At 31.7% G+C, this 23,435-nt stretch overlaps 3 protein-coding genes across 5 annotated transcripts in view; all 3 read right to left on the reverse strand.

Moving 5' to 3' along the window:
• Positions 1-5,233, reverse strand: part of LOC144562628 (urease accessory protein G-like) — a 90,173-nt gene extending 84,940 nt beyond the window's left edge. Inside the window, exons 1-7 of one of the 2 annotated variants that reach the window (XM_078311834.1) lie at positions 5,070-5,233; positions 3,948-4,148; positions 3,236-3,296; positions 2,697-2,898; positions 2,437-2,558; positions 1,999-2,103; positions 935-1,065 (exon numbers count right to left, since the gene is read on the reverse strand). In XM_078311834.1, coding sequence (XP_078167960.1) covers positions 982-1,065; positions 1,999-2,103; positions 2,437-2,558; positions 2,697-2,898; positions 3,236-3,296; positions 3,948-4,148; positions 5,070-5,140 — 846 coding nt within the window. In that variant the 5' untranslated portion in view covers positions 5,141-5,233 and the 3' untranslated portion in view covers positions 935-981. Of the gene's footprint in view, positions 1-819; positions 1,066-1,998; positions 2,104-2,436; positions 2,559-2,696; positions 2,899-3,235; positions 3,297-3,947; positions 4,149-5,069 lie in introns of those variants that run through there. The other variant, XM_078311833.1, reaches the window with a different exon arrangement.
• Positions 5,234-11,867: 6,634 nt separating this feature from the next.
• Positions 11,868-15,745, reverse strand: UREG (urease accessory protein G). Its single transcript, XM_078311835.1, has 7 exons — positions 15,607-15,745; positions 14,479-14,679; positions 13,769-13,829; positions 13,254-13,455; positions 13,007-13,128; positions 12,569-12,673; positions 11,868-12,085 (listed from the first exon to the last, which is right to left on the reverse strand). The coding sequence occupies exons 1-7, from the start codon at positions 15,675-15,677 to the stop codon at positions 12,002-12,004; spliced, it is 846 nt and encodes a 281-aa protein (XP_078167961.1). The 5' UTR covers positions 15,678-15,745; the 3' UTR covers positions 11,868-12,001.
• A 122-nt stretch (positions 15,746-15,867) lies between these two features.
• LOC144562633 (uncharacterized) lies at positions 15,868-20,025 on the reverse strand. 2 transcript variants are annotated; one of them, XM_078311843.1, is made up of 5 exons: positions 17,610-20,025; positions 17,256-17,502; positions 16,705-16,773; positions 16,505-16,576; positions 15,868-16,089 (listed from the first exon to the last, which is right to left on the reverse strand). In XM_078311843.1, the coding sequence occupies exons 2-5, from the start codon at positions 17,349-17,351 to the stop codon at positions 15,868-15,870; spliced, it is 459 nt and encodes a 152-aa protein (XP_078167969.1). In that variant the 5' UTR covers positions 17,352-17,502; positions 17,610-20,025. The 2 variants fall into 2 exon arrangements, with proteins under 2 accessions (XP_078167969.1, XP_078167970.1); XM_078311844.1 differs by lacking the exon at positions 16,505-16,576.
• Positions 20,026-23,435: the final 3,410 nt, after the last annotated feature.

Raw genomic sequence — 23,435 nt, forward strand, 5'->3', positions numbered from 1 at the left:
AAAACAACCTCTTCATGTGTAGTTGGAAAATTTATTTATTTTTCACTAAAAAAAAAAATTCCAACCACACATGACATGCATATGACAACCAGCGCTTTTGGTGTAATGAGTTCATGTATAAATTATGAGTTCAATGTTTAATTTCATTTATAGTTATTGATATATATAAAGTGGGCGATCTGTAAAATTTATAGTCAAGTCTTTTCAAAAGAAATTACTAATTAAAATGAATCTGAGAAATATTTATGCAAGTTTAGTTGAGTGATTGATATTTAAAAATAATTAATTATTGTTTAATATTCAATTTTATCTATAAAATATTATACCTATATATGAATAATGATTAAGCAAAATTTATGGTCAAATAATTCCAGAACAAAACTATTAAATAAATATAAAAATAAAAAATACCCGTGCTAATTTATTTGACTAATGATGTTGGAGGATAATCAAATTACTAAAATAACATTAATGGATAGAAAATTATTTTGTATGATACTAGTGCATTGAATTGCAGCTATTTTTTTCAACTTATTAAGTTAATACATTTAAAAATATGTAGTTACTATAACAAACTTTATATTTTAATCTTGTTTTTGTGTATTTATAGTTGAAGTCATGTATTTATTCAGAATGTTTTTGTACAAAATTTGTTTGTCATGTCAGATGATACATTTTTATCAAAAAAAATTATTACAAATTATAAAAATCAATTTTATTTTATTTTTCTTTTGGCTTGATATGTTTCTGATATCAAATAAAATGTACATGGAAATACACTGATTAACCTTTACTATTTTATCTAGTGATATTCTGATAAATATTTAAAAAAAATTCAATAAATATCTTTCTTGAAACAAACAGCAAAATGTGAAATTGTGACACAAATCTTCTCCTAGACATACATTGTACCTAGAACTACAAATTTATTTGCTTAAAAAGACAACAACAAACATATGTAAAAGGAAAATAAATCGAAAACTAATGGCGCTTATTTCCAGTTACAATCTCCCAAGCCTGCAATATGTGATCCACAATCTCTTCAACTCCAACTCCATGCTTTACCTGTCACGAAAATCCATGTCCAATTTTAGAATTTTTACTTGTTATTTTATTTAGTTCTTGTTTGATATTTTATTTACATTAATTTATTTTAGGAAAGAGAGTTGGTTACATTGCACTTCATACTGGTAAACACTGCATTCAATTACATAGCACTGTACACATATTGGTAAAATCCTCGCCTTATTACATACTGAACTGTTATTTTCTCACTTATTTAAAACCTCATAAACCTTCTATTGTTCAATTCAAAAAGAGAGAAATATTGGCTAATGACATGTATGGTATCATTATCTGGCATAGTAATACTTGTTTATTACTAATGAAGGTCAATTTAAGTAAAGAAGAAAAGAGCTGGTCATTGCAATTGGTACAAAAATGAAAAATATAACGCACATATCGTCAGTATAATAATTCTCATTATGGTGTTAGTGCTACTGTTAATGCATATATATATATATATATATATATAGAGTTAGGCTGGGGTGCTATGGATAGCATAGTGGCCTCCCGTGCTACGGCTCAATATTCAATTTTTCAAAATCCAAACGGTCGATCCGAACCGTTCATCTTATTCTCCATATTAATATCTGTTTGGAGACCAAATTTTATAATTTTCTGAATTTTTTTACTATTTATTAAGCCACTTTGAAAATCGCTAATCCAACGGTTTTACTGTTTTGTGCAGCCACCGTTGGATCAACAATTTTGTAAAATACTTAATAAATAGTAAAAAAATTCAGAAAAATGTAAAATTTGGTCTCCAAGCAGATATTAATATGGAGAATAAGATGAACGGTTCGGATCGACCGTTTGGATTTTGAAAACTCAAATATTGAGCCGTAGCATAGAGGCCTCTATGCTATCCATAGCACCCCAGCCTAACTCTATATATATATATATATATATATATATATATATATATATAAGTCAAACCTGAGCAAAGACGAATGGACCGCCTTCCCTCATCTTCAAGGCATCCCTCTCCATTACTTTAAGATCAGCGCCAACAGCTTCGGCAAGATCCGTCTTATTTATTACCTTCAATTAAATTTAAAAAGGTTAAATACAACTTATTTAACAAAATGCATAATCACAAAACCGTCCCTAGAGTAATAACAGAATCTTTTTTCAAATGCCTTTGTGAGTCCCAATTCTTATCTTTTGTTGTCTTTTGTCAGTGTCCAATTGCGCAATTTAAGTTAATTGACAGTAATTTGGGTTGGATTGCAAAAATTAAAATTAGTTGTCCTTGCAAAAGATTTAATTAGGGTTACTAAAATGGTATTTGCACGATGACTTTGAATCTTGGCTAGCATTGAATTTCTAATGCCATTCCATAAAAACAAAAAAAGAAGGGGCAGTGCTACACACCAGTAGATCTGCTTGTGTAATCCCGGGCCCGCCCTTTCTGGGGATCTTGTCGCCACCAGATACGTCAATAATATATATAATATAGTCAGCTAATTCTCTGCTAAAATTAGCCGCTAAGTTATCTGCACATTAATTAATCATCATCACTACTTGTAATCGTAATTTATATGTAATTATGTTCCAGAAAATAAACAAATACTGATTTGCATGACAATAGAAAAATGAAAACAAACAAGAAAGTAAACAAGAAAAAAAATGACCTCCTCCTGATTCGCAGAGTAGAATGTCGGCCTTGTACAAATTCGATAGCTCTTCAAGTGGGCCGAGATTAATGCTGATGTCTTCTCTTATGGCAGCATGGGGGCAGCCACCGGTCTCTACAGCACGGATTCTCTCCTCTGGGAGTGCTCCGTGCTTTACTAGGAATTCACCGTCCTCTGTTGTGAATATGTCATTTGTTACCTAAGGAGACCATACATACACAATGAATGTGTAATCTTTTAATAATAATAAAAGAAGACAAATTAAGTCAACTTGGAAAATATTATTCAGAAATAAAAAAACAAGTTAGTTTGAGGTCCCCATTAGCTTACATGAAAATAAAAGATATCTTTGGAACTACCTAATATTTGGTCTTCGGTACCAACTCGGTCAAAACGGTATACATTTATGAACCAACCAATACATTGGTTTGATTAGCATGAGGCCGAATTTTTGTAGGATTAATGATATTTATGAGTAGCATAATTAAAAAGAAGAAAATAAAGGTCAAAGGGAATTGGATATAAACGATACGTACTGCAGCAAGGCTATACTTGTCACGCAAACACTGGCACAATGCTAGCATCAGAGCTGTTTTCCTGACATATAATAAAAACAGATTTTAACTGCCTGAATATATATTGCCAGAAATGGTAATTATCTAGACACTAGAGAAGTCAAGATGTCTTATATTTAACATGTGGTAGAAATAATTTAATACAAATTATGTTCCTTATTCATGCTTTGAGCAGTATTTTCCTTATTTCATTCAACTAATGGTAACAGACAAAGAACTGTAAGAAAAATATTAATGAATGATATGTAAATTATAACAAAGTTATGTGAATTCCTCTATCTTTTTATATTTTTCATTACTTATTTAATTCATTGTTATGAAGATTACCCTAAAATTGTTTGGGACATTTAAACAACAAAAGGTTATTTTAATTCACATATTTGCAACTAACAAACCAAACTTTTTTCTTATTAACAAATGTCACACTCCTAGTCTCCTACCATGGTTAAGCAACAGTGACTACCTTACCCTTGAGCTTTGGCATTGAATTAACAAAATCACTTGACAACCAGTTCAAGTGAGCTAAGGTATTGATATATCAGAGGATTTGATAGGAAAGGGCAAAATTGTCCATTTTTAAGGGAATGTTTCTATGTCAGATCACTAGCTACAGGGAAATACAATAATCCTACAGCTAAATGACAAAAGAAGTAGAGACAAGAAAGCAAAATACCCAGTGCCGACAGGCCCACCAATGCCAACAGTGAAGGCACGTTCCTTGAAATCACGGGAGGATATCGGTGCGGCCCGCTTGGTGTAAAAACCAGGAGAGTAAATTGGTTCGTGTGAATGTGGGGCCAGGCCATCATGCGAGTGGTACACCCGCCCATCTGGCCCCACCCATGAGTCTGCCTTTCCATGATCCATTCCGCCCCTGAAATAAAAATATGAAATACAAATTTGAAAACTATTTAGCATCGAGTCTTAACTAAGGGTCAATCTAGTATGACATTCAAAAATTTCAAATATCATATAAAATGCTGCAAAATCAGAAGCTGAGATTTTGCTGGTTAAACCATACACCACATGATCATTAAATTGAAAAGAAAGTATCAGCATCCTTTAATATATTCCCCAATTCAGAAAATGGAGCAATTATCTAGTTTCGTTGATAAAACTTTCAGAATTTCGATTGATTTTTACCAGAAAATTGGCAACCGAATTGGAACCTAACTGCAGGAACAAATCCATGTTCACACAACAATGCAAAATTAACCATATTTACACAAAAAGAAATCAGAAACATGGCCATATTTGGTTAGGGGACGAGCAAATTGCCAAATTGTAAATACACGGCTCTTCTTATTCTCACTTTAGTAAAGAAAAGTGAATATATAGCTTAGAAAACAAGTGTTAAATTGATAAATTATCTTCTTGTCTCCCGATAATGTACAAATTTTTTTTTTTTTCCTTATACAGCAAAGTAGCTAACAAATGGAGCCCCAGTCAGGTGAAAGACTTAAATCTGATTGCAAGTCATGGCGATTCATCTAAGAAATATAAAGTTTGGGAATTCCTTCAAATTAGTTCGTTTTTTTTTTTTTTTTGCTTACAACGTAAATTATCTATTTTGGTCTCAGTAAAAAAATCAACCAATTCAGTAAAATATATTTATTTTGGTAGCTGTAACTAAAACTTCGCATCTTTATCTCGATCAATTAAAATTTCCCAACTCGATTGGAAATTCCCTTTTCCAGCAGAGAGCCAGAGACCACAATACAATCCAACCCCACAGGAAAAAAAGAGAAATAAAAAAAAAAAAATTGAAAAATGAAAGCGAGAAGCAGAGACTTACTCGTTGGTGTGGTGGTGGTGGTCGTGATCATGGCCATGGTGGTGGGGGTGGGGGTGCCCTTCAGATGCCATTGGAGCAACTTTGAGATTCTGAGTTAAGAGTAGAGGTTGATTGGAGGAGATAATAGATTCCTCTTGAGTTTGACTATATTACTGGGAGCCGAAGCGGTGAAGTTTTTTTCGGATAGACTTGGTTGATGAGATCCGCTAGGGACCACAATTCCCGATTTTTTTATTAATCGAAAATGAAATAAAAAATATCAGACAAGAGTATCGTTTTGCTAGAAAATTGATATTTAAGAAAAACGGAATAAGCAATTCCGTTTTTCTAAGATCAAGATTAACATAATGTAATGGTTTATAATGTTCAAGCTATATTTCATAAATTTCAATTTTCCAACTAAAACACTTATATTTTCTATTTTTATTTTCGATTAATAATAAAATCGATCAGTGACTCTCTGCTACTGTACCAAAAGTACACCTGGTCTAGATTTATAACTACTCTGCCAAAAGTTGGATCTGTTATGGTCTGGGTGTGTATATTATTACTAGTATCATACTCGTGCATTGCAACAAAAATATATTATAAGAAAAAAAAATATCAATGAAAATAATAATTATTCAAAAATTAAGACACATGTTAATAGAAAATTTATATGATTCTGTATTTTTAATTAACTTTAATCGTGATCTCTGATAATATGATATCAAAAAACATAAATAAAAAAGTGTTATCATGTGTATGTATAGAATACACACACACACACACATAGTATAAAAGAAATATATATTCACACACACGTTCCAATTTATATTATTCTTTGTTTTCAATTTAGAATACACACACACATTGATATATTATATATTGGAAATATATTATAAATTGCCCACAACAATATATATGTATATAAACAAAGAAAGAGAAACAAGGAAATAAAAAAAAATGATTTTCATTGTGATCTGTATAGAAATGAAGAAGAAGTAAGGAAACAAAGAAATAAAAAAATAAAAGGTGGAGTCTTCTCAATTAAAGGAGAAAAAAAATAGAAACAAATAAATAAGGAAACATATAAATATATCGCTAAATTTCAGAATTTATTTAATTTTAATTGTAACATATCGTGTAGCAGCACATGTGGCGAGTATGTTTTTAAGTAAATTTAAACTTCTATTCATAAAACATATGCATTTAATCAAAAGAAGACAAATTATGTAATTGGAGGGCTGAGATCAAATTATAAGTTTCATCTTTCAATCGTAGTCGTTGGCAGATCGGACACCCAACGTGCTTAATAATAGAATGGAGATATACAAAGGTTTCTAAAAAAAATGAAAAATTTCCATATTTAGCTTAGCAAAGTTTAATGTTCTAAATTTAAATTTACATGATAATATAGCCTAGAGGCATTTCAACTTAAAAAAATAAATTCATGATAAAATTTAGTTCTAAAATTGACAATGCTAATTTCATAAGCAGCAAGTAAATTAGATATTGAAAATTAACTCAAAACAGAGAAACAAAAAAGTGCCCTTTATTTTGGTATTTTTATTTTACAAGTAATGTCATACAAAAAGTTCATCTATAAATAATTTGAGATTTGAAACATTATTTTGGTAGAATAGATCAAACGGACAATATTATATTAAAAGTTATTGAATTTATAGTTGTATCCTCTAAACTAATCCAAATTTAGAGTTTGAATTCGTACAATCTGATCAGATTCGGTACAAATATTAAAGAGATTTCGTGGCTGAGCATAATTTATTAGAATTATGATCAGATGGTTTGAATCCAAACTAAAAAATTGAGGTACTTTAAGATCTAAATCCCTGCAAATTTATAAGCATTTTAGAACCTGAGCAACCTAAAAACATGAAATCTTGAAACCGCTACATGTAAGACAACAAGAAGACCAATGCAGGGAATCAAAATGAGTCTCAATCAAATCAAAGTGTTTTTTTTCTTGGGAAAGGACAAGATAGTCATAGCTCTTATGAAGCAAGAGAGATTCTCTTCTTAAAATAATAACGAGTTAGGCTAATATGACACTAGTGTTATATCAAACTAAATAACACCACATCTTAAATTCTTAGATCTGCTTTAAGATTCGTACAAAATGAAGTGCTTGAACAGTAAAAGCGGATAGTACGAATCTTAAAACAGATCTAAGAGTTTAAGATGTGGTGTTATTTAGTTTGATATAACACTAGTGTCATATTAGCCTAACTCAATAATAACAAATGTTTGTGTAGATGTGGTCCATTAAATTTATTGCGCACGTCCAAGCAATTGGCGACAACTGAATCTTCCTTTTTTTAATACAAGGTCATAGGCTCACAGCCACGCACAGCCACTCGTTTCACATGCACTGCTTAAATTAAAGCACGGATTTATTCTCGTTGTGAAACTTTTTATTCTAAATTTTAATTTTATGTATAAAAATTTCATAATTAGAATTTATTTTAAAAGAAAATAATTTTTTTTTCACATTAACAAATTACGGATTCTCAAGCTAATTGTTAATTATAAATTTATGTTGAAATTTCAATTATATTTTTAATCCAACGTGATAAATTTAGTTAATTAAACCTTATTGTTTTTATGACATATTTAGTGTAGGTGCTCTTTTACATTTGACCTTTTAAATATTTTATTGTTGAACATTGAAAGGGAGGCAATACGTGTACAAAATAAAGACATCTTTTAACCGTCATTATGTTCTAAATGAGTTCCAAATTTAAATTTATGAATAAAACAAAGCAATTAATTAAAGCAACAAAAAAATTGGACCAAAGAACAAGCTTGCTACTTAACATCAATAGTTAAGCTCACTTTAAAAACCAATTATCAATATTAAGTATTATTAATATTTACTATTACATTTTACAGAAAGAATATGTTCTTAATCTAGTGGCAAAAACAATTTTTTTCATGTGAGAAACGTAACCCGAATAAAAAGTTTCTTATAAATATTAAAACAATTGAATAACTTAACTCTCAACTTTACTACAAAAAACCATTTCATTTTACAGTATCGATTTCGTTAAGCCTAGTTGATTTTGATTACACTAATAATTGTAAATGAATAAAAAAAAAAATCTCGCAGCAATTTTGCATCGCAAAATCAAACAGTCCCTCCAACAGAAGAGCGATTGTTCTGGAACTGGACTACTGTGAGTTCATTCTATAACATAATAGCAACTGGAGGTAAAATTGCATGGCCATATAATTTCACTTGGAATTTGAAGATCCCCCGACTGTCAAGATCTTTAATTGTATATCTATGCCTAAGCGAGAAGATATATATTAACACATGATGTAATTAATGATGCAAAGAGGGATTCAATGTGTGATATGCGGTGTGTGTTGTGGTTTAAATTTGCTTGATGTTTTCTAGCTTTCAGTGCTAATTTATTTTATGTAGTGTATGTTGTTCTATAACCTACCCTGATAGCTTCTATCGGGTTCTCAAAAAACAAAGACAATCAAATAAATTCTTATATAAAACCAAAGCCCCATAACCAAAATCAGTTGATGGGCCGTCTCTACTACTATTTAGGCCCAAAATAGAAAAAAACAAGATAGCTGCTCAAGAGTTCAGACCTTGAAGAGAAAAAAAATATATATATTTTATTTAGTTCTACTTGTACATTGAATGACAACGTGTTTTTGTTGCTAGAAATATTTAACATATATTCATCCCAATTAGATGACAATCAATTAAAATAGAATGATAGGCATGCAACTTTGATGACTCAAAGACATACAAGTTCTGAAATTTTCATAGTAAACACTAGAATTTTATTCATGTATCATTTTGCTTTTCCTCCTAATTCTCACGCTGATGTGTTTTGCAACAAACCGATATAATATCTAATAATTACTTTCCTTCCACGTTTTTTTTATTAAAACGTTTATTCAATTTTTTTTTTTGAGTTATTGGAGATAACTAAAAAATCACTTAAAACAAAACAAAAAGTAAATTTGTAAAAACATGTAAACTTAAATTTATAAAAATAACTTTTGGCACAAACACAGTAATAAAACAATTTGGTTATAACAGTATTAAGAATAATTATAAGTCTCCCAATATAAAGATTTTTCATATTTATCTTCTTTCATTTTTTTTTATCAGTTAACTTAATTATAATATTATATATTTCAAATTTCTTTTTCCTTCATAAATTAAATCTTTGGATTATATTTTTAATTCATGCTTAATTGTTTCTTGCCATTTATCGTTTATATTTTATTACAACTTTTTGCATCTAAATTTCTGAAAAAATTAAGCAATTAAATAAATCAACAAAAAAATTGGACCAAAGAAAAAACTTCCTACTGAATATTAGTTAAAGCTCACAAAATTGGTGTACCAGTCTTCACTGGTACTGGTACAGTTCTAGTATATTTCAACCGGAAGGTCCTCTGAATCTCTTTCGAACAAACTCTCCAAATTAATACAATTCAATGTTTAGCATATCTAAGGTAATGTGTACCAGAATAGCAGTTAATAGTTAGATTTCGAAAATTGGTGTACCGCCAAAATAACAGAACAGCAGTAAATAATCTGGATTTCACAAAAATTGGTGTACCAGTGAAGACTGGTACTAGTACAGTCCTCTGAATCTCTTTTGAACAAACTCACCAAATTACTACAAATTCAATGTTTAGTTCCAGTGGAGGAGATTGAAGATAAAGATATGGTGGTCCCACTGGTACCGGTGCTAATGGAGGCATAATCACAGTGTGTGCTGATTATTTCAGCTGAAAAGCCTTTTCTCAGTTTTCATTTTCTAGTTCATGATGGTATGGATATAAATACAGGTGGTGTGCGCACACTTTTTGTTAACAACTGGTACCAACAGTAAATTACCAGTATCCCAATTCACATCCCTAATTCCTCCTAGAAGTTACTAGTCTAGTCTAAAGCTATAGCTACATAGAAGGGGATGGAACGAAGGAACAATACTTGTGAGCGCGTTTCTCGACGCCGGAGTTCTTCTGAGAGAACAAATCAGTCGGAGCAGCGGATCTCTTCCTAGCGCGAAAAGCGTCGGCAGCGGATGCGGCGGAAGAGGAGGAGGGATCGGAGTCCTTGGCCTTGCGCGCCTCTTCTTGGGTGCGGTAGAGCTGGGCCTTGAGCTCGACGATCGACGACGCGCCGACGCCTTCGATTGCTTTGTGCTTCCTCGGCATCAGTGTCGACTCCGTTAGCCATCCCAGCGACTCCACCCGACCTCCTCCTCTCGCTTTCTCTCGGGTTTTCTCTTCCTCCTCTCGCGGCGGCGCGGCCATCTCTCTCTCGCTTTCCTCTGGTCGGGGCGCAAAAGTTCACTAGAACCCTCCTAGTAATAATATATTACTTCTTTTTGTCGAGAATAAGAAATGTGTCACTTATTACAGGGGGGTTTCATGTATATCCCTTAAAATCTTCAAAATTACTTGTTGCACCTTCTAAATTTCATAATATAATATTTACCCTTCTGAATTTAAAAATTACTCAGTAATTAATTAATTTTTTTTATTAAGACTCATTTTAAATTTATAAAGTACATATTTAATCCTTTATAAAAAATAAAAAAATATATAGATTGTGTAAGAAAAATGTCTTGTCACTATCTTCTAACTGATTGGTTCTTTTAGAACAAATAGTTATTTTTCTACTTATGACTCATGCAAAGTATCATTTAAATACATGCTTGAGTGTACGCCACGAGTAATAAAATGATTTGTTTGCTCTCAAACCGACTAATTAGAAGATCGAATATTTCTTTAAAAAGACTACATATTTTTTAATTTTTAAATAAAGATAAATTGTTTGTTTTAATTTATGAATTATTTGTATATCCAACATCCGTTTGTGTAATTTCTACACAGCTTGTTCCAAGTCAAGAAAAAAAAGAGTTCGTGATAGACTTGACGAACCAGTGGTAATAAAACAACCTCTTCATGTGTAGTTGGAAAATTTATTTATTTTTCACTACAAAAAGAAAAAATTCCAACCACACATGACATGCATATGACAACCAGCGCTTTTGGTGTAATGGGTTCATGCATAAATTATGAGTTCAATGTTTAATTTCATTTATAGTTATTTATAGTTATTGATATATATAAAGTGAGCGATCTGTAAAATTTATAGTCAAGTCTTTTCAAAAGAAATTACTAATTAAAATGAATCTGAGAAATATTTATGCAAGTTTAGTTGAGTGATTGATATTTAAAAATAATTAATTATTGTTTAATATTCAATTTTATCTATAAAATATTATACCTATATATGAATAAAGATTAAGCAAAATTTATGGTCAAATAATTCCAAAATAAAACTATTAAATAAATATAAAAATAAAAAATACCCGTGCTAATTTATTTGACTAATGATGTTGGAGGATAATCAAATTACTAAAATAAAATTAATGGATAGAAAATTATTTTGTATGATACTAGTGCATTGAATTGCAGCTATTTTTTTCAACTTATTAAGTTAATACATTTAAAAATATGTAGTTACTATAACAAACTTTATATTTTAATCTTGTTTTTGTGTATTTATAGTTGAAGTCATGTATTTATTAAGAATGTTTTTGTACAAAATTTGTTTGTCATGTCAGATGATACATTTTTATCAAAAAAAATTATTACTAATTATAAAAATCAATTTTATTTTGTTTTTCTTTTGGCTTGATATGTTTCTGATATCAAATAAAATGTACATGGAAATACACTGATTAACCTTTACTATTTTATCTAGTGATATTCTGATAAATATTTTAAAAAAATTCAATAAATATCTTTCTTGAAACAAACAGCAAAATGTGAAATTGTGACACAAATCTTCTCCTAGACATACATTGTACCTAGAACTACAAATTTATTTGCTTAAAAAGACAACAACAAACATATGTAAAAGGAAAATAAATCGAGAACTAATGGCGCTTATTTCCAGTTACAATCTCCCAAGCCTGCAATATGTGATCCACAATCTCTTCAACTCCAACTCCATGCTTTACCTGCCACGAAAATCCATGTCCAATTTTAGAATTTTTACTTGTTATTTTATTTAGTTCTTGTTTGATATTTTATTTACATTAATTTATTTTAGGAAAGAGAGTTGGTTACATTGCACTTCATACTGGTAAACACTGCATTCAATTACATAGCACTGTACACATATTGGTAAAATCCTCGCCTTATTACATACTGAACTGTTATTTTCTCACTTATTTAAAACCTCATAAACTTTCTATTGTTCAATTCAAAAAGAGAGAAATATTGGCTAATGACATGTATGGTATCATTATCTGGCATAGTAATACTTGTTTATTACTAATGAAGGTCAATTTAAGTAAAGAAGAAAAGAGCTGGTCATTGCAATTGGTACAAAAATGAAAAATATAACGCACATATCGTCAGTATAATAATTCTCATTATGGTGTTAGTGCTACTGTTAATGCATATATATATATATATATATATATATATATAAGTCAAACCTGAGCAAAGACGAATGGACCGCCTTCCCTCATCTTCAAGGCATCCCTCTCCATTACTTTAAGATCAGCGCCAACAGCTTCGGCAAGATCCGTCTTATTTATTACCTTCAATTAAATTTAAAAAGGTTAAATACAACTTATTTAACAAAATGCATAATCACAAAACCGTCCCTAGAGTAATAACAGAATCTTTTTTCAAATGCCTTTGTGAGTCCCAATTCTTATCTTTTGTTGTCTTTTGTCAGTGTCCAATTGCGCAATTTAAGTTAATTGACAGTAATTTGGGTTGGATTGCAAAAACTAAAATTAGTTGTCCTTGCAAAAGATTTAATTAGGGTTACTAAAATGGTATTTGCACGATGACTTTGAATCTAGGCTAGCATTTAATTTCTAATGCCATTTCATAAAAACAAAAAAAGAAGGGGCAGTGCTACGCACCAGTAGATCTGCTTGTGTAATCCCGGGCCCACCCTTTCTGGGGATCTTGTCGCCACCAGATACGTCAATAATATATATAATATAGTCAGCTAATTCTCTGCTAAAGTTAGCCGCTAAGTTATCTGCACATTAATCATCATCACTACTTGTAATCATAATTTATATGTAATTATCTTCCAGAAAATAAACAAATACTGATTTGCATGACAATAGAAAAATGAAAAAAATAAAGAAGAAAGAAAATGACCTCCTCCAGATTCGCAGAGTAGAATGTCGGCCTTGTACAAATTCGATAGCTCTTCAAGTGGGCCGAGATTAATGCTGATGTCTTCTCTTATGGCAGCATGGGGGCAGCCACCAGTCTCTACAGCACGGATTCTCTCCTCTGGGAGTGCTCCGTGCTTTACTAGGAATTCACCGTCCTCTGTTGTGAATATGTCATTTGTTACCTAAGGAGACCATACATACACAATCAATGTGTAATCTTTTAATAATAATAAAAAAGGACATTAATTATGTCAACTTGGAAAATATTATTCAGAAATAAAAGACAAGTTAATTTGAGGTCCCCATTGGCTTACATGAAATTCTTCTTTCCTACAAAGTAGAGAGAAAATAAAAGATATCTTTGGAACTACCCAATATTTGGTCTTCAGTACCAAGTTGGTCAAATGGGTATACATTTATGAACCAACCAATACATTGGTTTGATTAGACATGAGGCCGAATTTTTGTAGGATTAATGATATAAATGATACGTACTGCAGCAAGGCTATACTTATCACGCAAACACTGGCACAATGCTAGCATCAGAGCTGTTTTCCTGACATATAATAAAAACAGATTTTAACTGCCTGAATATATATTGCCAGAAATGGTAATTATCTAGACACTAGAGAAGTCAAGATGTCTTATATTTAACATGCGGTAGAAATAATTTAATACAAATTATGTTCCTTATTCATGCTTTGAGCAGTATTTTCCTTATTTCATTCAACTAATGGTAACAGACAAAGAACTGTAAGAAAAATATTAATGAATGATATGTAAATTATAACAAAGTTATGTGAATTCCTCTCTCTTTTTTTATTTTTCATTACTTATTTAATTATTGCTATGAAGATTACCCTAAATTATTTGGGACATTTAAACAACAAAAGGTTATTTTAATTCACATATTTGCAACTAACATACCAAACTTTTTTCTTATTAACAAATGGCACACTCCTAGTCTCCTACCATGGTTAAGCAACAGTGACTACCTTACCCTTGAGCTATGGCATTGAATTAACAAAATCACTTGACAACCAGTTCAAGTGAGCTAAGGTATTGATATATCAGAGGATTTGATAGGAAAGGGCAAAATTGTCCATTTTTAAGGGAATGTTTCTATGTCAGATCACTAGCTACAGGGAAATACAATAATCCTACAGCTAAATGACAAAAGAAGTAGAGACAAGAAAGCAAAATACCCAGTGCCGACAGGCCCACCAATGCCAACAGTGAAGGCACGTTCCTTGAAATCACGGGAGGATATCGGTGCGGCCCGCTTGGTGTAAAAACCAGGAGAGTAAATTGGTTCGTGTGAATGTGGGGCCAGGCCATCATGCGAGTGGTACACCCGCCCATCTGGCCCCACCCATGAGTCTGCCTTTCCATGATCCATTCCGCCCCTGAAATAAAAATATGAAATACAAATTTGAAAACTATTTAGCATCGAGTCTTAACTAAGGGTCAATCTAGTATGACATTCAAAAATTTCAAATATCATATAAAATGCTGCAAAATCAGAAGCTGAGATTTTGCTGGTTAAACCATACACCACATGATCATTAAATTGAAAAGAAAGTATCAGCATCCTTTAATATATTCCCCAATTCAGAAAATGGAGCAATTATCTAGTTTCGTTGATAAAACTTTCAGAATTTCGATTGATTTTTACCAGAAAATTGGCAACCGAATTGGAACCTAACTGCAGGAACAAATCCATGTTCACACAACAATGCAAAATTAACCATATTTACACAAAAAGAAATCAGAAACATGGCCATATTTGGTTAGGGGACGAGCAAATTGCCAAATTGTAAATACAGGGCTCTTCTTATTCTCACTTTAGTAAAGAAAAGTGAATATATAGCTTAGAAAACAAGTGTTAAATTGATAAATTATCTTCTTGTCTCCCGATAATGTACAATTTTTTTTTTTTTTTCCTTATACAGCAAAGTAGCTAACAAATGGAGCCCCAGTCAGGTGAAAGACTTAAATCTGATTGCAAGTCATGGCGATTCATCTAAGAAATATAAAGTTTGGGAATTCCTTCAAATTAGTTCGTTTTTTTTTTTTTTTTTTTTGCTTACAACGTAAATTATCTATTTTGGTCTCAGTAAAAAAATCAACCAATTCAGTAAAATATATTTATTTTGGTAGCTGTAACTAAAACTTCGCATCTTTATCTCGATCAATTAAAATTTCCCAACTCGATTGGAAATTCCCTTTTCCAGCAGAGAGCCAGAGACCACAATACAATCCAACCCCACAGGAAAAAAAGAGAAATAAAAAAAAAAAAAATTGAAAAATGAAAGCGAGAAGCAGAGACTTACTCGTTGGTGTGGTGGTGGTGGTCGTGATCATGGCCATGGTGGTGGGGGTGGGGGTGCCCTTCAGATGCCATTGGAGCAACTTTGAGATTCTGAGTTAAGAGTAGAGGTTGATTGGAGGAGATAATAGATTCCTCTTGAGTTTGACTATATTACTGGGAGCCGAAGCGGTGAAGTTTTTTTCGGATAGACTTGGTTGATGAGATCCGCTAGCACTACAAGAAAATATACATTTCCCGGCACTTAAAAACGCCACTAAATACACTAAGAAACGCCACTAAATATATTTCCCGGCGCTTGGACAAGTGCCGGCAATACCAGCGTCGGCAAAAGCCTTTCCCGGCGTTTACAACCCTTTTTTCCGGCGCTTGGACAAGTGCCGCCCGAAGTTTGGCTTTCCCGGCGCTTTCGAAACGCCGCCAAAGGCTTTGCCATTATAAAAAAAATTATATCTTTTCCCGGCGCTTCCAAACGCCGCCAAAAGTCCTGGATAGTAAAAAAAAATGAAAATTTCAAAAATTCACTATAAATCATAGAAAATTCCAAAAATGGAAATTCTTGTTTTGGGATGTTCATGAAAGTGTTTTCTATATGGCTATGCAATGGATTGGATTAATTTAGCCTGTAACCAGTATTTCTATCTGATTTGTTATTCAGGGCTGTTTTAGGCATATGCTGTACCAGTATAGATTTCTTTTGGTTTTGTTTGTGTTGAACACTGGTACAAGTATGCCCATATGTTGCTATGATGGCCTATGAGTTATCCATGGAGCCTACATGGTCTGGTCATGCATGGATCAAGATATTGAGACTTAAGATCATTGGTACAGGTATGATGGCATGTGACTTTACCCCAACTTACAAATTTTACACTAAATAAGTCAAATAATGGTATACTAACAACATAAAATAGTTTACAAACGTCACGAGGATTAGAATCTCTCATTGTGTCGCAGTGACTTTTGTAAAGAACCTTTAGCAAAAATGAAAGAACCAGAATTATTCATAAGCAAGAAAACAACAAAAAAATTCCAATTTAAGATCAAATATGCAAATATATTTTAAAAATAATATACAAAGACAAGTGAAAAGAGTGCTTACAAGCTCTTGCATTATGGTACGGTAATACTCTATCTTCTCTTTTGAATCAAGGATCAGCTTTTCTGTAGCCTGAATTGCACCAAAAGTGTTGATACTTTTCATTAAGAATGTTTAACATGACAAGCACAAATGGAGCCCTTACTAAAGGTCATGGATAGTAGGAAATATTCTCACTTAAAGATAATGGTAAGATAATGCAAGTCAAGTCACAGACATTATAGTTTTTATATAGGATTTTGATTGCCAGGATGAAAATCCAGTATTTCCGTACTAATAAAGTTTGCTCTGGTACTCGAATGTGATCACCAATATCATGTCCATACCAGATTCTTACAGGACAGGTCCAAAGCTTTCAGAACAGTAATTTAATTTTTTAGTTCGGAAACTAAAATTATTGCTAAATTGCTTTAGCAAGGCTTAATATCCTTATACATGTTCCAACCAGCAAGTAATTACATGTATTATGTAAAAAGTTTTCCTTTGTCATGTAGCATACATACTGTAGCACTCTTGGGTTATAGTCATCACATAGCTAGTGAAAGAAAACATACCTTTCTATCAGCAGCCACCACATCCTGAGGTTCTGGTGCTATGGTAGCAGGTGCATCCCTACTGATAGCAGTGTGATTATTATCCACAGTAGACATGCTTAACTTTGCTCGACTTGCTTCCGTACAGAGTACCAGCCAGATCAATTTAACATGTGATATTCCCTCAGATCATTGGTTATTTTTTCACAAGTTAGAAGAGCAGAGTGATTACTAGGATTTTGTTGCCAAGTGGGGTTTGCATATGCTGCTGCAGGTAAGCCAATGGTAACATCACAAGTTAAAAGAACTAATATGAAGTACCCAACCTCTTTAACAAAAAGATTTAGGAATATATGGGAAAAACAATAAGGTTACCAGAGAGAAACCAAGTCTCACGCATAGAGACGAATTAGAAGTACCAACCAAAGATGCAACTAAAGTCAGATGCAATAGAATTTAATTAACCTCGTATCTGAGAAAGCTCCTCTTCTGACCTGCACTGGAACCACACAAAAAATTACTGCAGGTCATTAAACTAGATCTTTGTTCCATAATTTGCAAAATAAAATTCAAGTGTACATACCATCAGAGAAAGAGATAGAGAGAGGGACACTTGCCTTGACTGGCGGAGAGAGACCTAACTTCAAATTATGAGGTACTTGCTATATATAGAAGCTTATGGTGCTGTTTTTTTCAGATTTTAACAAAATAACATACAAGTCCTTTGTCTTTCTCTTTGTTATAAAAAAAAAGATTGAAATAAAAATCATAAAATACTTATAAGAGAATAAGCTAAATCTGACCTTGAAAAACGAAAACAAAGCACAAATGAGGGCCTTGAAATTTTAAAAGAAAAGGAGGCCCTTGAAATTACCCCTCTACCAGAATTGGTAACGATTTTCTCAGAAAAAGCTCTTAAGACTGCAATTGTATTAAATCAATACATAAAACCTAACATATGACAAATTATATCTATCATTTTTTTTTCCAGCTATATTCCTTTAGTACATAAACTTACCTCTTTGATTATTAAACCTGGATCACTATGCACAGTGTTACAAAAATGCTTACTTTATAAAATCAGAAAGGACATACATGTAAAAATGCCATGAGACACTTCTTGGTTTTTCACAAATGTTAACTTCCTAATGCAGCAATAGTGTAAAACAAAATTGAATTAATTAAACCATGACTGTAACTGATGCCAGTTATCAAAGGTTGAAAAACAAGTACCTCTTGATCTTCATCTTCTTCATGGTCTTCATCATCTTCTCCACATTCACAAACCTGTAAAGAGCAGATTTCAAACCTAAACCTACCTCTCACTGTTGAAATCCCATCAATTTTATCAGAACATTAAAAAACCATCTTCAGGGGTACAATAAAGCTATCTCTCATTGTTGACACTACACATCTTCAGATTGGTCTAGGATGCGCATCAAAATCGATTTATCAGAACATTAAAATATCCATCAATTTTGAAAACAAACAAAAACTGTTGGAAATACTAGCAATTCTCTACATGGGAGATCCTATTTCAAGGGTACACTTAGCATAGTTGTTAGGTTAATGTTAATTCTAGTGCTTACCAGAAAAGGCAATAACTCCTTTTACTTCTATTTTAAGGCTTAATTCTAATGGCTATAAGGTTTAATTCTAGTGCTCTTTTACTTCTATTTTAAGCCTTAAAAAAAAGAGCAATAATTCTAACGTCTGTAAGGATTAAAAAAAAAAGTCTTAATTCTACTGCTTACCAGAAAAGGTTCATTTTCGGTAATAATGAAATTGCTGGTGCAGAGTTAAATAATGAATTAAAAATTAAATACTGGTGATAATAATTGAGGGACTACCAACCTGTTTATGTTTCCAGTGCTAGATGCATACAAGTGCAAGATGATGACATCAATTTAGCAAAATAATTCCAACACTGAATTTGATCAAGAATCACATATCCTAATATCAAACAGGTTTTGAACTAACATCCCCTCCCCAATCCACATACAAAAAAAATAGGAAAAAGAAAATTAGAAAAAAAGATGGTAATCAAGGCAGTCTCAAAGGAATTCTTCATTAAACATATGACCTTGTACTCAATAATAGGCATCATAAAGCATTTTCAAGCAATTCCATTTCTCATCAGAACCTCTGTAAGATTCTATATATTTTCATCAGACTTGCGGCATATTATATTAACTGACTTCAAACTTTTGCACTGGAAACACAAATCACTCGACAGGCTAATTGACTAATAGAGCAAATTGGGCAAAAATTCATAAGCAATTGATCAAATTGGACAGAAATTGGTCAAATTCCAACACCAAACTGTGACCTACAGTATATGCAAATTAAACACTGACCTTTGAGAGAAGAGAGAAGAGAGAAGAGGAATTTCATTTTGGCCTGATTATCTTTGCGTAATCTGTTTTCTCTTTCTTTAGGAGCAAAGAGAGAGACAGAGATTGACAAATGGAGAAAGAGGAAGCGGAACCCTGAAAGGCGTAGCTAGGGGGGAGGGGGGGTGGCACATGGCTGGGCTTGAGGCGGAGAGGATTTTGGGTCTGACGCTTGCTCGGCTGCCATTACAGAAGAATCAGAATCGGGGGGAGGGGGTGGGAGAGGGGAGTGGCGGAAAGGAGGCATGGGAGGCGGTGGTCTAGGTTTGAGTCGGAAGACGGAACTTTTAAGTCGCGGGCAATTTTAGTGATCCGGCGCGGATTTTTTATTTTTTTTAACCAAAACTTAAGCCGGCGTTTCTTGCGCGATCAAATTTTCACCCACGCCATCGGCTGGCGTTTTTTCTAGCGCCGGCTGAGTTAGCGCCGGTAAATGTATATTTTCTTGTAGTGTAGGGACCACAATTCCCGATTTTTTTATTAATCGAAAATGAAATAAAAAATATCAGACAAGAGTATCGTTTTGCTAGAAAATTGACATTTAAGAAAAACGGAATAAGCAATTCCGTTTTTCTAAGATCAAGATTAACATAATGTAATGGTTTATAATGTTCAAGCTATATTTCATAAATTTCAATTTTCCAACAAAAACACTTATATTTTCTATTTTTATTTGCGATTAATAATAAAATCGATCAGTGACTCTCTGCTACTGTACCAAAAGTACACCTGGTCTAGATTTATAACTACTCTGCCAAAAGTTGGATCTGTTATGGTCTGGGTGTGTATATTATTACTAGTATCATACCCGTGCATTGCAACGAAAATATATTATAAGAAAAAAAAATTATCAATGAAAATAATAATTATTCAAAAATTAAGACACATGTTAATAGAAAATTTATATGATTCTGTATTTTTAATTAGCTTTAATCGTGATCTCTGATAATATGATATCAAAAAACATAAATAAAAAAGTGTTATCATGTGTATGTATAGAATACACACACATACACATAGTATAAAAGAAATATATATTCACACACACGTTCCAATTTATATTATTCTTTGTTTTCAATTTAGAATACACACACACATTGATATATTATATATTGGAAATATATTATAAATTGCCCACAACAATATATATGTATATAAACAAAGAAAGAGAAACAAGGAAATAAAAAAAAATGATTTTCATTGTGATCCGTATAGAAATGAAGAAGAAGTAAGGAAACAAAGAAATAAAAAAATAAAAGGTGGAGTCTTCTCAATTAAAGGAGAAAAAAAATAGAAACAAATAAATAAGGAAACATATAAATATATCGCTAAATTTCAGAATTTATTTAATTTTAATTGTAACATATCGTGTAGCAGCACATGTGGCGAGTATGTTTTTAAGTAAATTTAAACTTCTATTCATAAAACATATGCATTTAATCAAAAGAAGACAAATTATGTAATTGGAGGGCTGAGATCAAATTCTAAGTTTCATCTTTCAATCGTAGTCATTGGCGGATCGGACACCCAACGTGCTTAATAATAGAATGGAGATATACAAAGGTTTCTAAAAAAATGAAAAATTTCCATATTTAGCTTAGCAAAGTTTAATGTTCTAAATTTAAATTTACATGATAATATAGCCTAGAGGCATTTCAACTTAAAAAAATAAATTCATGATAAAATTTAGTTCTAAAATTGACAATGCTAATTTCATAAGCAGCAAGTAAATTAGATATTGAAAATTAACTCAAAACAGAGAAACAAAAAAGTGCCCTTTATTTTGGTATTTTTATTTTACAAGTAATGTCATACAAAAAGTTCATCTATAAATAATTTGAGATTTGAAACATTATTTTGGTAGAATAGATCAAACGGACAATATTATATTAAAAGTTATTGAATTTATAGTTGTATCCTCTAAACTAATCCAAATTTAGAGTTTGAATTCGTACAATCTGATCAGATTCGGTACAAATATTAAAGAGATTTCGTGGCTGGGCATAATTTATTAGAATTCTGATCAGATGGTTTGAATCCAAACTAAAAAATTGAGGTACTTTAAGATCTAAATCCCTGCAAATTTATAAGCATTTTAGAACCTGAGCAACCTAAAAACATGAAATCTTGAAACCGCTACATGTAAGACAACAAGAAGACCAATGCAGGGAATCAAAATGAGTCTCAATAAAATCAAAGGTTTTTTTTTCTTGGGAAAGGACAAGATAGTCATAGCTCCTATGAAGCAAGAGGAGATTCTCTCCTTGAAATAATAACAAATGTTTGTGTAGATGTGGTCCATTAAATTTATTGCGCACCTCCAAGCAATTGGCGACAACTGAATCTTCCTTTTTTTAATACAAGGTCATCGGCTCACAGCCACGCACAGCCACTCGTTTCACATGCACTGCTTAAATTAAAGCACGGATTTATTCTCGTTGTGAAACTTTTTATTCTAAATTTTAATTTTATGTATACAAATTTCATAATTAGAATTTATTTTAAAAGAAAATAATTTTTATTTCACATTAACAAATTACGGATTCTTAAGCTAATTGTTAAGAGCAAGGGGGGTGTCCGATGGGCATCGGACCAAATCCTGTTCGATGGGCTGTTGGAACCGTCGGATCTGCTTTAGGATTCGCGCCCGCAATTTCACGTCTGCTTTAAAATCCGTATACACGAATCCTAAAACAGATCTGACGGTTCTAACAACCCATCGAACAAGATTTGGTTCGATGCTCATCGGAAACCCCCCTCTCCCAATTGTTAATTATAAATTTATGTTGAAATTTCAATTATATTTTTAATCCAACGTGATAAATTTAGTTAATTAAACCTTATTGTTTTTATGACATATTTAATGTAGGTGCTCTTTTACATTTGATCTTTTAAATATTTTATTGTTATTGTTGAACATTAAAAGGGAGGCAATACGTGTACAAAATAAAGACATCTTTTAACCGTCATTATGTTCTAAATGAGTTCCAAATTTAAATTTATGGATAGCACCTACGAGAACAAAAAACGAATAAAGCAAATTGGTTATAACATTATTAAAAATAATTACAAGTTCCTCTAATATAAAAAATCCATATTTATCCTCCTTTATCCATGTCTCAGTCAACTCAATTCTATATATATTTCAGAATTCAGATTCATTTTGCTTTTGTAAATTCAAAATTACTGTACGGATATTCACATTAGCTTATTTTATTTTCACAGCTCAGACACATCTCGCATCTTTTACCTTTGGAGTTGATTTATTGGTGTCCTTTTGTTTTATATTTTTTTTAGTTGTCCTTGATATATTGCTTCTTGCCCTTTTTATTTATTACAACTTTTTGCAAATTTATGAATAAAACAAAGCAATTAATTAAAGCAACAAAAAAATTGGACCAAAGAACAAGCTTGCTACTTAACATCAATAGTTAATTAAGCTCACTTTAAAAACCAATTATCAATATTAATTAAGTATTATTAATATTTACTATTACATTTTATAGAAAGAATATGTTCTTAATCTAGTGGCAAAAACAATTTTTTTCATGTGAGAAACGTAACCCGAATAAAAAGTTTCTTATAAATATTAAAACAATTGAATAACTTAACTCTCAACTTTACTACAAAAAACCATTTCATTTTACAGGATCGATTTCGTTAAGCCTAGTTGATTTTGATTACACTAATAATTGTAAATGAATAAAATAAAAATCTCGCAGCAATTTTGCGTCGCAAAATCAAACAGAACATATTTTCATATATATTTATATACTTTTTTATGTGTAGATTAGGACAGCTAAAAAAG

This window comes from Carex rostrata, chromosome 12 (genome assembly GCF_964058835.1).
Source record: "Carex rostrata chromosome 12, lpCarRost1.2, whole genome shotgun sequence".
NCBI lineage: Eukaryota > Viridiplantae > Streptophyta > Magnoliopsida > Poales > Cyperaceae > Carex > Carex rostrata.